At 47.5% G+C, this 15684-nt stretch overlaps 1 protein-coding gene across 5 annotated transcripts in view; it reads left to right on the top strand.

Moving 5' to 3' along the window:
• The window catches only part of LOC119975708 (cytoplasmic protein NCK1-like), a 260412-nt gene that overhangs the window by 187121 nt on the left and 57607 nt on the right, over positions 1-15684 (top strand). Inside the window, exon 1 of one of the 5 annotated variants that reach the window (XM_038815522.1) lies at positions 13735-13930. The exons of the other annotated variants lie outside the window; for them this stretch is intronic. Within the exon in view, the coding sequence (XP_038671450.1) occupies positions 13897-13930 (34 nt within the window). The 5' untranslated portion in view covers positions 13735-13896. Of the gene's footprint in view, positions 1-13734; positions 13931-15684 lie in introns of those variants that run through there. 5 annotated transcript variants of the gene reach the window in all.

A 15684-nucleotide genomic window follows, 5' to 3' on the forward strand; every position in this document is an offset into this window, starting at 1 on the left:
TTAACGATCTCTTTCTTTCTTATTATTGTGGGGCGGCACGGTAGCACAGTGGTTAGCACCATTGCTTCACAACGCCAGGGTCCCAGGTTCGATTCGTGGTCACTGTCTATGCGAAGGCTGCACATTCTCCCCGTGTCTGCGTGGCTTCCTCCGTGTGCTACGGTTTCCTCCCACAGCCCAAAGATGTGCAGTTTAGGTGGATTGGCCATTCTAAATTGCTCTTAATGTTCAAAATGGTTAGGTGGGCTTACTGGGTTGCAGGGATAGGGTGGAGATGTGGGTTTTAGTAGGGTGCTCTTTCCAAGGTTCGGTGCAGACCCGATGGGCCGAATGGCACCCTGCTGCACTGTAAATTCTAAGTTCTAATTCTATGTTCTATTCCAGTGCTGTCATGGCCAACCACACACTGCCATAAACATTGGGATATTGTCAGGAAATCAGATGGTTTTAAGGGATCTGTATTTGTATTGTTAAATATTAGAAATAAGGTATAGATTTAAGAGGATTTAATTTAGTAGTTCTGTGTGAGAGGAGTAAAGCTAAATTCATATTAGAAAAAGGTGTTTGTATTTGTAGGGCTCTTTTTCCCAATTAAGGGGTGCATGGCCAATCCAGTGACCCGGGGCAGGGATCGAACCCAGGTTCTTGGGGCTGTGAGGCAGCAGTGCTAACCACTGCAGTTCAAATTGTGCTTCCATTGTGCTTGGAAAGTAACATGAAAAGTAAACATGAGGCTGGAGAAATAACGGGCTGTTGCTCAGCAACCAGAAGCAACTTTAAGGTAGGAAGGCTCTTTGAGTATAGTTTTAGCTGAATTCATAGTAGTTGGGGCGAGGAAGAAATAGAGTGAACAGTTCTCAGTTCTGCTATAAGTAGGAAAGCCATATAATGAAATGAAATGAAAATGGAGTAATGTGCACAAAAGCAAGCTCCAGAGGAAACATAAAGAACATCTAGTTAAGGAACCGAGAGAAATGAAGAGAAGTTCCCAAGAGTGGATTTGAGGAGAAATCCATGGAAGATCGGTTGAGTGGCATCGGCCATTTGGGTTCAGAGTGGAATGTTATCATTGAAAACTCTAGATATTTGTGAGGCTAAAGGGGAAGTAAAGGAGCATTGCAGTAGAATTGAACTTTTCCTGTTGAAATAATAACTTTTTTTTGTTGTAAAATAATTAATTAGCAGTGATGTGACTCCGTTCCTCCACATTTTATTTAAAAGTGAAAGGTTACGGCCTTCTGAGCGAGGGTTCCATTCTGGAACCTTCCTGTCCAGTAGCGATACCAGATACTCTCCTACATGTATCCTAACTTGCACCAGGTTTAAAAAAAAAAAAAAATTTAGTGTACCCAATTCATTTTTTCCAATTAAGGGACAATTTAGCATGTTCAATCCACTACCTTGCACATCTTTGGTTTGTGGGGGTGAAACCCGCGCAAACACGGGGAGAATGTGCAAACTTCACATGGACAGTAACCCAGAGCCGGGATCGAACCTGGGAACTCGGCACCGTGAGGCTGCAGTGCTAACCACTGGGCCACCGTGCTGCCCCAGCTTGCACCAGGGTTGACTGATGGGCATTGATTCCTGGCCCAGCAAGCAGTGGATTTGAAATTCTCACCCTTGTTTTCAAATCTCGCAAAGAACCCAGATGTTGCATCCTACTTTCTTCCTGACCTTCTAACCAAGCAAGTCAGCTGGGGGTTGATATTTCCCATTTCCTCCTCCCCCCTTCCCAGTCCTGTTGTGTGCTCCGCCAGTTTCTCTATCGTTGGCACATCTCACTCCAGAATGCCCAACCACTCATGAATAAAGCCTTTTTATAATAATTGCATTGACATTCTGGTTTTGACAGAAACCTGCCTGAGGGCTGATGACACTTTTCCCCTAAATGAGGCATCCCCTCCTGGTGGTACCTTTTACCTTTGCAGTCGGGGTACGATTCTCGTCACCAGCTAACACCTTGGTCATACATTTGTCCTGTTCAACCCCACTCCCCCACCTATCATTTAAACTGCTTGTTCTTTATCATCCATCGAAGTACCATGCCAATTTTATCAACAAGCTATCTTTACTGTCTTCTTTCCTTATCATTTGCAACAAGCAATTTTCTCATCCTAAGAAATTTCAACCTCTACCTCAATTCATCATGCTCTTTCTCTCTCCGCTGAATTTACTGCTCTCCTATCCTCCAAAATACACATCTTACTCAGTAAATTATCAGGCTCTGTGGGTTGTGCTGCAAAGATTCGAATGTTCATAAAACTTCAACACAGTCCTGAAATTGCTTCAAGGTGATATGGCTGCAAATGTCGTGATGGGAAACCTGAAATAAACCCCTTCAAAATCTGGAACAGGGTCAAGCAAGGCTCTGTGATATTGCCATACTAAAATCTACTTGACAGTGACTGTTCACCTCATCAAAGATCAAGTGCCATCTGTTGTCAGCATTAAATACTACCTTGATGGAGAACTCTTTAACTTCAGCTGCCTCCATGCCACATGGAATGTGGGCATTGCAGGCTGGGCCAGGATTTATTGCCCATCCCTTGTTGACCTTGAGAAGGTTGATGTGGTGTAGTTACACCTACAGTCCTGTGAGGGAGGGGAGTTCCAGAATTCTGAGCCAGTGATATATTCCCAATTCAGGGTGGTGAATGGCTTGGAGGAGAACTTTCAGGAGGAAGTATTCCCATGTGTCTGCTGTCCTTGTCCATTAGATGGTAGCAGTCATGGATTTCGAAGTAGCTAAGAAACCTTGGTGAGTCCCAATAGTGCATCTTGCAGATGGGACACACTGCTGCCACTGTGCTTCAGTAATGGGCTTTTCACAGTAATGCAGTGTTAATGTACTTGTGACGATAAAGATTATTATATAGTTGAAGGAATGAATATTTGTGGATGAGGTACCAAGTGGGCTGCTTTGTCCTTGATGATGTTGAGCTACTTGAGTGCTGTTGGGGCTGCTTTAATAAAGCTTAATCCTGGTTTTCCGAGCCTGTCTTCCCAGCCCTTTCTATAATCCACAACACTGCGACTTCACATATCCAGCTATATTACAATTAAAGCATTTGCGTTTTCTTGTTCCTCTACCACTATCGTTGGTTCCCTTTTTACTCTGAGGCACTCCCTCCTCAACATCACCGACTACACCTCCTCTGCATTGACCCCCTCAGAACTTCTCGTATCCCCTGTTTCTATCCTTCACAGATTTAAATTGCTATCAAACATTACATTTCCTGCTTTATGAACCAATTCAAAATCGTCAACCATGTCTGTGGCTGGTCTAGCCGCTTTAGCTCTGCCCTTCCACGGGTTCCGCTACGTAGAAGCGAATCTTTAAATTCCTCCAAAATAATTATTTCCCAACTAAGCTTTTGGCGAGGAAGTATTTTTTTCTTCCTCAAGACCTCACCTCAACTCCAGCCTTTAACTTCAACCTTTTAAGTTGCTGCACTCCTTGCAGTACCAGTTTCAGAAGTTCAAATTCTCTTTCCTTTGCTTCATTTGCCATCCCCATTTATTTCAGTTTTTGCAGCATACCTTGTTCCTTCCTATTTCTCTTACATGGGGGGCAAAGTAGCACAGTGATTAGCACTGTGCTCCACAGCTCCAGGGTCCCATGTTCCATTCCCAGCTTGGGTCACTGTCTGTGCGGAGTTTGCACGTCTCTCCCCCCCCCCCCCCCCCCCCCCCGTGTGTTTCCTCCCGGGTGCTCCGGTTTCCTCCCACAGTCCAAAGATGTGCAGGTTAGGTGGATTGGCCATGCTAAATTGCCCTTAGTGTCCAAAAAAAAGGATAGATGGGGTTACGGGGATGAGGTGGGATATAGGTTTAAGCAGGGTGCTCTTTCCAAGGGCCGGTGCAGACTCGATGGGCCAAATGCCCTCCTTTCGGACTGTAAATTCAATGACTATCTATGACTATGATTTCCAATTTTTTCATTTTTAATTGTTTGAGCTAATTCTAATGGGTTAGATTGTGTTACTGGTAAGTTTAAATATTGAGCTTGGTCTGTATTACCTCTGCTTTCTTTGCCCCTTTTTGGTAGGGCAAACTGCAGTTTCTCTACCAAACTCCAAAACTTTGTTTATGGTTCCCTTTTTAATTTTTAATTCCTCCCAAGTCATTTACTCCACCCCTGGACATCTTTTGCAACTCTTAAGGGTCATTTCCAATCACTCCCTATTTACTATTTCAACCCCGGAAAGAATGCAATCCACACCCGCTCACTGCCTTTTAAGTTTGATAGCCCCAAGCCAAACAAGAAATTATACGAAAAAATCTAGGGACAGCCCCCTACTTTTTTACGGACACCTGGTCAGCCCTCAGCAAGGGCTAAGATACTGAACCAGAGGCGCAATTTTATAAGATTTTAAGACTGTGCTGAAAGATCGATTCGTTCTGGGAGTGAGAATATGAGAAAAAAATGCTTAGTTACTTTAAAAACAAAACTTTATTAAAAGAAACGAAAACAAAATTTAAACATTTACTTCACAGTTCAAACACTAACAAGATTGTCCCGAATGACAATGGTTCTCAAGTGAATCACCTTATGCATTCCCTGATGAGTTTTATTCTGAATGGGACCGTATGACTCAGCCAGGTGTGGGTGTATCCCTTTGATTCTGCTGCTACCTGTATTTTTTTTTCAGTCTGTTTTAACCCCTAAATTGCCTGTTACATATTGGACCCCATTTCTGGGTCCAATTTCCTAATATCTCCCTATCATGGCAATCTGAGGAGTGGCGAATAATACTGAGCATTCTAATCATCAGCGAATATCCCCAATTCTGACTTTCTGATGGAAGGATGATCATTGATAAAGGAACCGAAGATGATTGGGCCGAAGACATAATCATAAATATACATGATCTATAGTTTGTGGATGACTGCAGTGTTGCTTACTCTCTCTGCACAAAATTTGCACGTCACTCAATCTTTTCAATTCCGCACACATGAAATTTAGCCTATCCTTGAACGTTGTTTTTATTCACTCATGGGATGTGGGTGACGCTGGTTGGGCCAGCATTTATTGCGCATCCCTATTTACCTTTAAACTGACTGGCTTGCTAGGCCAGAGGGCATCTGAGACAACCACATGGCTGTGGATCTGGAGTCGCATGTAGCCCAGACCAGGTAAGAATGGCAGATTTCTTCCCTAAAATACATTAGTGAACCAGATGGGTTTTTACGTCAATCGGCAATGATCCCATGGTCACCATTAGCCTTTATAATATGGATTTTTATTGAATTATAATTTTTCGATCCGCCATGGTGGGATTCGAACCCATGTCCCGAGAACATTTTCATAGTTTTCTGGAGTACTCGTCCAGTGACCATGTGACTATGCAACTGCCAAAACAAAACCTATATGTCAACATTTACCTAATCAGCCAAATATTCCACTTCCCCATATATGTTGAAGGAGAGACTTTGGAATATATTGAGCACTTCCCATGCCTTGGCAGCCACCTCTCTCAAAGCCCACCCTCACTCAAGATCCAACACTGAATCAGCTTTCTACAAACTACGGCAACAAGTGATTCTCAACAAGGACTTTGCGAATCAACAGATGTCCCAGTGTACAGAGCAGTTGCTGTCACCACATCTCTGTACAACAGTGAGACATGGGCTGTGTAGCGTGTGGGAGAACTTTCATACCCCCTGGTTAAACAATGCCTTGATTTTAAGAGTTATTTCCTTCCATGGCCTGGCCCCTCACTATCTCTGTAATCTCCTCTGTCTGACCTCTTGACTGTCCCTGATTTTTTTTTCAAATCGGTTTACCATTGGTGACTGTGCCTTCAGCTGCCTAGGTCATGGAGCTTTGGAATTTCCTTCCTACACCTCTCTGTTTCTCTATCTCACTTGTCTCTGTTATGGTACTCATTAAAACCTGTGCCTTTGTCCAAGCTTTTGCTCAGAAGACCTAAATATGGCTTGGTATCATGTTTTGTTTCCTAATGCCTCTGTGAAAGACCCTGGGATGCTTTATTACATTAAATGTGCTGTATTAATGCAAGTTGTTGCTATTCTTGGCTCTTCCCCTATCTCTGTATCTCTACAGGGCTATGGGATTTCTGCACTGCTCCATTCTGGTCTGTGGCACATCCCCAATTTCTTTTCTTAAAATAAATTTAGAGTACCCAATTCATATTTTCCAATTAAGGGGCAATTTAGCATAGCCAATCCACCTATGCACATCTTTGGGTTGCGGGGGCGAAACCCAAGCAAACACTGGGAGAATGTGCAAACTCCACACCGACAGTGACCCAGAGCCGGGATCGAACCTGGGGACCTCGGTGCCAGGAGGCAGCAGTGCTAACCATTGGGCCACCGTGCTGCCCCACATACCCAATTTCAATCAGCCCATCGTTGGAGGTTGTGCCTTCAAATGCCTCAGCAAAAGTTCTCAAATTACCTCCCGAAACCCCTCTGCATTTCTCCTTCCTTTTTTTAAAAAATACGATTCTTTTTTTTTGTAAATAGTTTTTATTGGAATTTTTGAAAAATAAATATCAACAGAACAATAATAGCAATAACAATAATAAATACCCCCCCGGCACCCGTAACAACACATATAACAAATCTCCCCCCCCCCCCCCCCCCCCCCCAAGCCCAATAGACAACAAAATAAATTAACAATAAGCAAATTAACTGAAACACTATCCCCCTAACACCACCCCCCCCCCCCCCGGGTTGCTGCTGCTACTGACCTAGTTCCTTATCGTTGAGCCAGAAAGTCGAGGAAAGGCTGCTTCCTCCTAAAGAACCCTTGTACCGACCCCCTCAGGGCGAACTTGACCCTCTAACTTAATGAATCCCGCCATGTCATTAATCCAGGTCTCCACACTTGGAGGTCTCGCATCTTTCCACTGCAGCAAGATCCTCCGCCGGGCTACTAGGGACGCAAAGGCCAAAACATCGGCCTCTTTCTCCTCCTGCACTCCCGGCTCCACCCCAACTCCAAATATCGCGAGTCCCCAGCCTGGCTTGACCCTGGATCCTACCACCCTCGACACCATCCTCGCCACCCTCTTCCAGAACTCCTCCAGTGCCGGGCATGCCCAGAACATATGGGCATGGTTCGCTGGACTCCCCGAACACCTGACTTCGCCCCCCCAAAGAACCTACTCATCCTAGACCCGGACATGTGGGCCCGGTGCAGCACCTTAAACTGGATGAGGCTAAGCCTCGCACATGAAGAGAAGGAGTTCACCCTCTCCAGGGCGTCCACCCATGTCCCCTCCTCAATCTGCTCCCCCAGCTCCACCTCACATTTAGCCTTCAGCTCCTCTACCGACGCCTCCTCCACCTCCTGCATCACCTGGTAGATGTCAGACACCTTCCCACCCCCGACCCACACCCCCGAAAGTACCCTATCCCTTACCCCCCGCGGGGGCATCAAAGGGAATCCCTCCACCTGCCGCCTAGCAAACGCCTTGACCTGAAGGTACCTGAACATATTCCCCGGGGGGAGCTCAAACTTCTCCAATTCGCCAAGGCTCGCAAACCTCCCGTGAATGAACAGGTCTCCCAACTTCCTAATGCCGGCCCTGTGCCACCCCAGGAACCCGCCATCCATGTTCCCTGGGACAAACCGGTGGTTCCCCCGCAGCGGGGCCTCCACCGAGCCCCCTGTGTCGCCTCCACTGCCCCCAAATTTTGAGGGTAGCCGCCACCACCGGGCTCATAGTGTACCTCGTTGGAGGGAGCGGCAGCGGCGCATTTACCAGTGCCTTCCGGCTCGTGCCTTCACAGGACGCCATCTCCATGCTGCCCCCTCCCCATCCATTACCCACTTACGTACCATCGAGACGTTAGCCGCCCAATAGTACCCAGAGAGGTTGGGCAGTCCCCCTCTATCCCTGCCCCGCTCAAAAAAAAACACTCCTTACCCTCGGAGTCCCGTGCGCCCAAACAAATCCCAGAATGCTGCTGTTCACCCTCCTAAAAAAGGCCCTCGGAATGAAAATGGGGAGGCACTGAAACAAAAACAAGAACCTCGGGAGCACTGTCATTTTAACGGACTGTACTCTACCCGCCAACGATAACGGCAGCATGTCCCACCGTTTAAATTCCTCCTCCATCTGCTCCACCAACCTCGTAAAATTGAGCTTGTGCAGAGTCCCCCAGCTCCTAGCCACCTGAACCCCCAGGTACCTAAAACTCCTCACTGCCCTCTTTAGCGGGAGCATACCAATCCCCTCCTCCTGATCTCCCGGGTGTACAACAAACAGCTCACTCTTGCCCAGGTTCAATTTATAGCCCGAGAAACTCCCAAACTCAGCAAGAATCTCCATCACCTCCGGCATTCCCCACCGGGTCTGCTACATACAGCAGCAAGTCATCTGCATACAGCGACACTCGGTGCTCCTCTCCAACTCGCACCAAACCCCTCCACCTCCCCGACTCCCTGAGAGCCATGGCAAGAGGCTCAATTGCCAACGCAAAAAGCAAGGGGGACAGGGGGCACCCCTGCCTTGTCCCACGGTGGAGCCTGAAGTACTCGGACCTCCTCCCATTTGTCACTCCTCACTGCCCTCTTTAGCGGGAGCATACCAATCCCCTCCTCCTGATCTCCCGGGTGTACAACAAACAGCTCACTCTTGCCCAGGTTCAATTTATAGCCCGAGAAACTCCCAAACTCAGCAAGAATCTCCATCACCTCCGGCATTCCCCACCGGGTCTGCTACATACAGCAGCAAGTCATCTGCATACAGCGACACTCGGTGCTCCTCTCCAACTCTCACCAAACCCCTCCACCTCCCCGACTCCCTGAGAGCCATGGCAAGAGGCTCAATTGCCAAAGCAAAAAGCAAGGGGGACAGGGGGCACCCCTGCCTCGTCCCACGGTGGAGCCTGAAGTACTCGGACCTCCTCCCATTTGTCGCTACACTCGCCATCAGGGCCTCGTACAGCAACCTCACCCATTTAATAAACCCCACCCCAAACCCGAACCTCTCCAACACCTCCCACAAGTACCCCCACTCAACCCTGTCAAAGGCCTTCTCCACATCCAATGCCACCACAATCTCCGCCTCTCCTTCTGCTGCCGGCATCATTGTCACATTTAGCAGCCTTCGCACGTTAGTGTTCAGCTGCCTCCCCTTAACAAAACCTATCTGATCTTCATGTACCACCCCCGGCACCCAGTCCTCTATTCTAGTGTCCAAGATCTTGGCCAGCAACTTGGCGTCTACATTGAGCAGTGAAATTGGCCTGTATGATCCGCACTGCAAGGGATCCTAATCACGCTTCAGGATCAGGGAAATCAGCGCCCGAGACATCGTCGGGGGCAAAACACCCCCCTCCCATGCCTCGTTGAAGGTCCTAACCAACAGGGGGCCCAGTAGGTCCGCGTATTTCTTATAAAACTCAACCGGGAACCCATCCGGTCCCAGCGCCATCCCCGACTGCATGTGGCCAATCCCACTGACCAGCTCCTCCAACTCGATCGGCGCCCCCAGTCCCTCCACCTGCTCCTCCTGCACCCTTGGAAATCGCAGCCTGTCCAAAAAACTCTCCATTCCCCCTCCCACCGCCGGCGGCTCCGACCGGTACAGTTCCCTATAAGAGTCCCTAAAGACCTCATTGACCTCTGCCCCCTGCCGCACCACATTCCCACCCCTATCCTTCACTCCACCAATCTCCCTAGCTGCGTCCCGCTTACGAAGCTGATGCGCCAGCATCCTGCTCGTCTTCTCTCCATACTCATAGACCGCTCCCTGCGCCTTCCTCTACTGTGTCTCCGCCTTTCTGGTGGTCAATAAATCAAACTTGGCCTGCACGCTACGCCGCTCCCCCAGCAATCCCTGCTCCGGGGCCTCCGCGTGCCTCCTATCCACATTCAACAACTCCCCCACCAGTCTCTCCCTCTCCCTCCTCTCCCTATGGGCTCAGACGGAGATCAGCTCCCCCTAAATCACTGCCTTCAGAGTCTCCCACACCATCCCCACCTGGACCTCCCCAGTATCATTGACCTCGAGGTACCTCTCAATACATCCCCGAACCCTCCTACACACCACCTCATCAGCCACCAACCCCACGTCCAGACGCCAAAGCGGGCGCTGGTCCCGCACCTCCCCCATCTCCAGATCCACCCAATGCGGAGCATGGTCCGAAATCGCAATAGCCGAATACTCGGCCTCCTCCACCCTCAGGACCAGTCCCCTACTCAAAACAAAGAAATCAATGCGGGAATAAACCCTGTGCACATAGGAGAAAAAAAGAGTACTCCCGAGCCCTCGACCTCCCGATCCTCCAGGGATCCACTCCTCCCATCTGGTCCATAAACCCCCTCAACACCTTGGCTGCTGCCGGCCTCCTGCCTGTCCTTGAACTGGAATGATCCAGTAGGGGATCCAGCACCGTATTGAAGTTGTCGTCGTCGCCCCCCCCCCCCCCCTCCCCCCCCCATGATCAAGCCCCCCACCTCCAGACCAGGAATACGACCCAACATACGCCTCATGAAACCAGCATCATCCCAATTTGGGGCGTACACATTTACCAACACCACCCTCTCCCCCTGCAGCTTACCGCTCACCATCACATATCTGTCGCCACTATCAGCCACAACCTCAGACGCGTCAAACGCCACCCTCTTCCCCACCAGGATCGCCACCCCCCCGGTTCTTCGAGTCGAGCCCTGAATGGAAAACCTGCCCCACTCACCCCTTCCTCGGACGGACTTGGTCTGCCACCTTCAGGTGGGTCTCCTGGAGCATGGCCACGTCCGCCTTCAGATTCTTAACCGGCCCATTCAACCCCCTCACGTTCCACGTAATCAGCCGGATCAGGGGGCACCCCGCCCCCCTCCTCCGTCGACTAGCCATAGCCTATCGACTGCTCGCCCCTGGCCAGCACCCATTCGGCCCGTTTCCCACAGCGATAGAACCTCACCCCGACCCCCCCCGAACTCCTCCCTGGCCAATCCAGCAGCAACCCGGTATCCCCCCCGGCTAGGACCCCTCCTAGCCGCGACGCTCCCTCCACAGTACTCCCGTGAGCCAGCTGACTTCTGCTGACCCCGGCAGCTCCCGCCCTATCTCCGACCCCTCCCGATATGAGGTCTCCCCTCCTCCCCTGCATCAGCTCCTTGGCACCGCTTCGGCGTGGGAAAACAGGTCTGATAACCACGCCACTCGCCACCAGCTCCACCCCCTCGTCCCACAGTGCGGGAAACCAGAGAAAAAACCACGCTTTCACAGTGCCCCACCCCCCCAACGTAGCTCCCAAACAACCCATCCACCAACTCCGTACAAACAAAGACACAGATCAACCACAAACCCCAGTACCCCCCTTAAAACACAAAACCATAACCCACATCGTCCGAAAGCGAGAGAAAAAACAGAAACAAACAGAATAACCAGCAACAGCATAAGCAGTGATACAGAAATAGGAAAACTCCCACAGCCCCGAATCTCTAGTTCGAGTCCAACTTTTCAGCCTGCACAAAGGCCCACGCTTCCTCCGGGGACTCAAAGTAGTAATGCCGGTCCTTGTAGGTGACCCACAGGCGCGCAGGCGGCAACATGCCGAACTTCACCTGCTTTCCATGGAGCACCGCCTTCGTCCGGTTAAACCCGGCTCTCCGCTTGGCCACCTCCGCACTCCAGTCCTGGTAGATACGCACTACCGAGTTCTCCCACTTGCTACTCCTCACCTTCTTGGCCCATCGCAGAACACACTCCCGGTCACTGAACCGATGGAACCGCACCAGCACCGCCCGCAGGGGTTCATTCGCCTTAGGCTGCCTGGCCAGTACTCTGTGGGCCCCCTCCAGCTCCAGGGGAAGATGGTAGGATCCTGCCCCCACCAGGGAAAAAATATATAACTGGGTTTTCAATTGTGTACTAAGTTCAGGAATAACCTCTCTGGCCTTGAAAAAAATATTTTTCGGGAAGTCAAATTTCTCTGTTATGACAATTCCATTGATGGTTCAAATTGCAAGAACATTTTTCAATGTTATTTATAATATTTAATTATGACATTATCCCTTGTGTATGTCACAATCTTTATTTTGGTCTCTGTGTGAATGGTGATCAATTTTTACTTCTAGGTTTCCTGTGGGTATCTGGGAATTGTCAGCAAAGTGGAGTTGAGGTCAAAATGTAGCCAGGACTTTGTTGAATGGAACACCAGGCTTGAGGGACTATATGGCCCATTCTTGCTCCTAATTACTATGTTGAATATTGCTGAGAAGAGCTGAAGCTTTTTGCCCATCAGTCATCAGGATAAACACATAAATGCTGAACTTCAAACGATCGCAACAACTTGTACTGTGGGAGAAAAGGGTTGGCAAGTTCACCCTGATTGACCGCAGCAATGCCATGGGAAAAACAATGGGGAACTATAAACTCCCCATGTTTCCAGATAATTCAAATAGGTATAAAGCTTGAATAAATTTCTTTTTGTTTGCAGAGAACAGGTGCCCTGCATATGAATGTATGCTGCTTCAAACATAAATGAATCACGCTTCCAGCTCGACTGATGATCTTAAAACGGTTGTTAATGCACTCTTGTAATGTTCAGGAAGTGCTGCCCAGCAAGTACTGCCCAATCTGAGTCCCATCTAACAGCAAGATATTTTGATTTGGGCTTCGCAAACTCAGGCCCATTGAATATGGTCTGTAGTCTACCTGTTGGGAACAATGGAGTAAGACGCTTCTTTGATGCGATCAGCCAATGGCTGAAAACGTACGGCCTAGGCACCTGGCATCACAACCGGCACTGAACCCCATACACGGCGTTGCTCAGTTTGTGTGGTAAGCAGGATGTCACTTTTGACTGATTGTAGCATCGTGTTAGTGGAAAGTGCCACTTGTGTAGCTGGGGCCAGTTTTCGACAAATAAAAGGAATATGTTCAAGCCAAGTGAATCAGATTGCAAACCCTTTATTGAGCTGTGCTTACATAGTTTTTGAAGAACGTTATGATTTTTACCCACTAAATGTACCCCCCCCCCCCCGCCCCCGATTCTGATAATATTGATTGAATGAATGGAATGTAATTCCTGAATGCAAGGTCATCTCTTGCTACACTACCTGTCTGAACTCAGCGATCTCAGCATCAACCAGGGTCAATCCTGTGTCCTTGTTGCTCTGTAAGGTTCAGCTGCTTACGGATGAACTTGTTAAAACTTGACATGAGAGCTTAGTCTGGTACAGCTGCAATTAAATTGATGTAGGCTGCAGAAGTGTTGACGATGCATGTATAATGGCAGAGTAATTGTGAAAAAGTGCAAGTATTCTGTCGATGTTTAACATGTGAACACTCTTGGAACATTTTCGATTTTGTATTTTTGGCATTTTGACAGTTTGTTTAAACTGAACAGGAACTGGCATGTTATGCAATTTAGCTAAATAAATCTGTTAATACATTAATATGAGGAAACCCTACCATTATGGGGGTTATCAAACTGTTAGTCCACACTAAGTTAAACTCGGTTGGTGGGAAACTTACTGAGCTTGCATGTTACCAGCTGAAATAAAAATCATTGCTGAGTTGAATAATGGAGCAATTTATATCAGAGGGGAAGGGACTGGACGATAAAGGGGGAGGGGAGGAAATAAGAGTGGGAGTAGAAATGTTAATGCCGTGCTTGCCCTGATTCTGATTGATAGTCACTCTTGTAACTAGTAAAGTGTTCTGAAGTAATGTAATCACTGTTACCGTGACAACATGATTCACTTGTTGGACAGGTTTTATAAGGGTTCAAGTCAAATCTTTATGTTGATTGGTTGGGAGTTATCTGGAATCCTTTGGGTTAATATGGTATCAAGTCACATGCTCTTGGGGTGGGGAGTTTCGAGGCTGTTAATTGCTGCAAGACTACTAGAAGTTTCAATTGGACTCTGCGTATCTGAGCTGAACAGAGGCAAAGGAAAACAGAATGGAACCAGTTAATATTATCAAGCAGTTCTTTGGTAAGTTGCTAGTTTCTAATAAATGAGTACACCATGGTCCACCCAGTTTAATGAAAACAATTAGGAACAGTCATTCAACTCACTTACATTTGCTGAGTTAGCTGCACTGTTGATTTAATTTTGCGTTGGACTTTTAATGGCGAGTGTTATATTGGATTTGTTTTACCTTTCACAAGTTGTCAGTTGTAAACTATGATTAAATGCTGTCAGGGTTTAGAACTTTTTTTATCCACCCGATTAAAATGCTAATGTGAGAGCTGCAAGCACATGGAATTCCAACGCTCAAATTCACAGCTTTTTGCTTGAGCCTTGAATTGAGATTATTTCTGTGGTTCCATCAACTTGTTAAGTCTTGACTTGAAGTGAAACCTTTTCCTTCCCCATTTCAAGCTGCACACTTGTTAGTGGGAATTTTTGATAAACCGACTGCAAAGGTTTGACCATTGGTGGTCACTATGACATCTGCTGAATATGTAATGGGAAGAACTGAATTGTTTGCTTCATAGAACATACATTTTATGCTGAAATTGATGGCAAATAATGTTGATGAGCCACACTAATTAATTTACATTAGATATTTTGAAACTGAGGCACTATGAATATTTTAGATGGGATAAAAGCACCCAATAAATTATCCTGATGATTTGGTTTGTCCAATGATTAGGTGAACCACACTGGCTGGATTTATTCCTTGTCTTGACCTTAAACTGAGGAATTCCCTTCCTCAACTCCATCTCTGCCTTTATATCTCCCATTCCTCTTAACTGTCTCTTCGATCAGCATTTTGCTCACCTGCCTGATACCTCCTTATGTGGCTTGGTATTGCTCTGCTGAAGTGACTTGGGTTAGATTTCAACAGTAAAGACAATATTAATGCAAGGTGTTGTCTTTATTGAATCAGCCTCGATTAGGATGAAAGAAATTGGCTTCTTGCTGGACATAACCTGTGTTGTGTGAGTAGGCTTTATTTCCATATTGCATTGTGGTTGTCGAGCCACGCGTGTAATGTTGGTGATGTACCAAGGAGGGGGAGCAAGCCCAGAGCCAGTGGGAACACGGGCTCTGATGTTAACAGCATGAGGGTGGCTTATTTATCTTCCATCCGACCTAGCCCACCCATTGTTTGGAGGTGGGGTTAAAATTCTCCCCATAACTTGAGTAAATGATTAATGTTTTCAGGAGGGATGAAGGAGAGTGGGAGGAAAACAGGAAAGGAAAAAGACTTGGGCTGCATTCAAGCCACAAGTATTTTTGGAGGGGCTCTTCTGATAGAAAATGTGGAACTAAGGTGTTAGAGATTCAGGAAAGTATCCGGTTTAGTGTCAGTTTATGAGGATTATCTATGATTATTAACAACCCATACTCTGGGGTTAACTGAGGAGAACCAATGTCCCCTTATCTGACTGACTCAGCCACCCGGATGAGTGTGCATTTGTGAACATTGGTTAGTACAAATTTGAGTGTGGCTATAATTCCCCCATAGTATTGTTCATTTAGATTAGAAACAAAATACAAGGAGGCTGTGCAGCTTTAAAATCTCCTCCTCAGAAACATGAGACTAAAGACAACGGGCAGGTTTCTACGGAAAAATTTCTAAGTTCATTTCAGGGAGTTTCTCACCGGCTTTGCCGGCGAGTTCCCCATCGCTATTCAATGGCACTTAGTCATTTTGTTTAGGCCCTGTGGAGTTTCTCACCTGTTTAGCCCATGAAAGTCCCCGAGTCAGTACATTTAGCCACGTGTTTCATGGCGCT

This window comes from Scyliorhinus canicula, chromosome 13, assembly GCF_902713615.1.
Source record: "Scyliorhinus canicula chromosome 13, sScyCan1.1, whole genome shotgun sequence".
Classification (NCBI taxonomy): domain Eukaryota; kingdom Metazoa; phylum Chordata; class Chondrichthyes; order Carcharhiniformes; family Scyliorhinidae; genus Scyliorhinus; species Scyliorhinus canicula.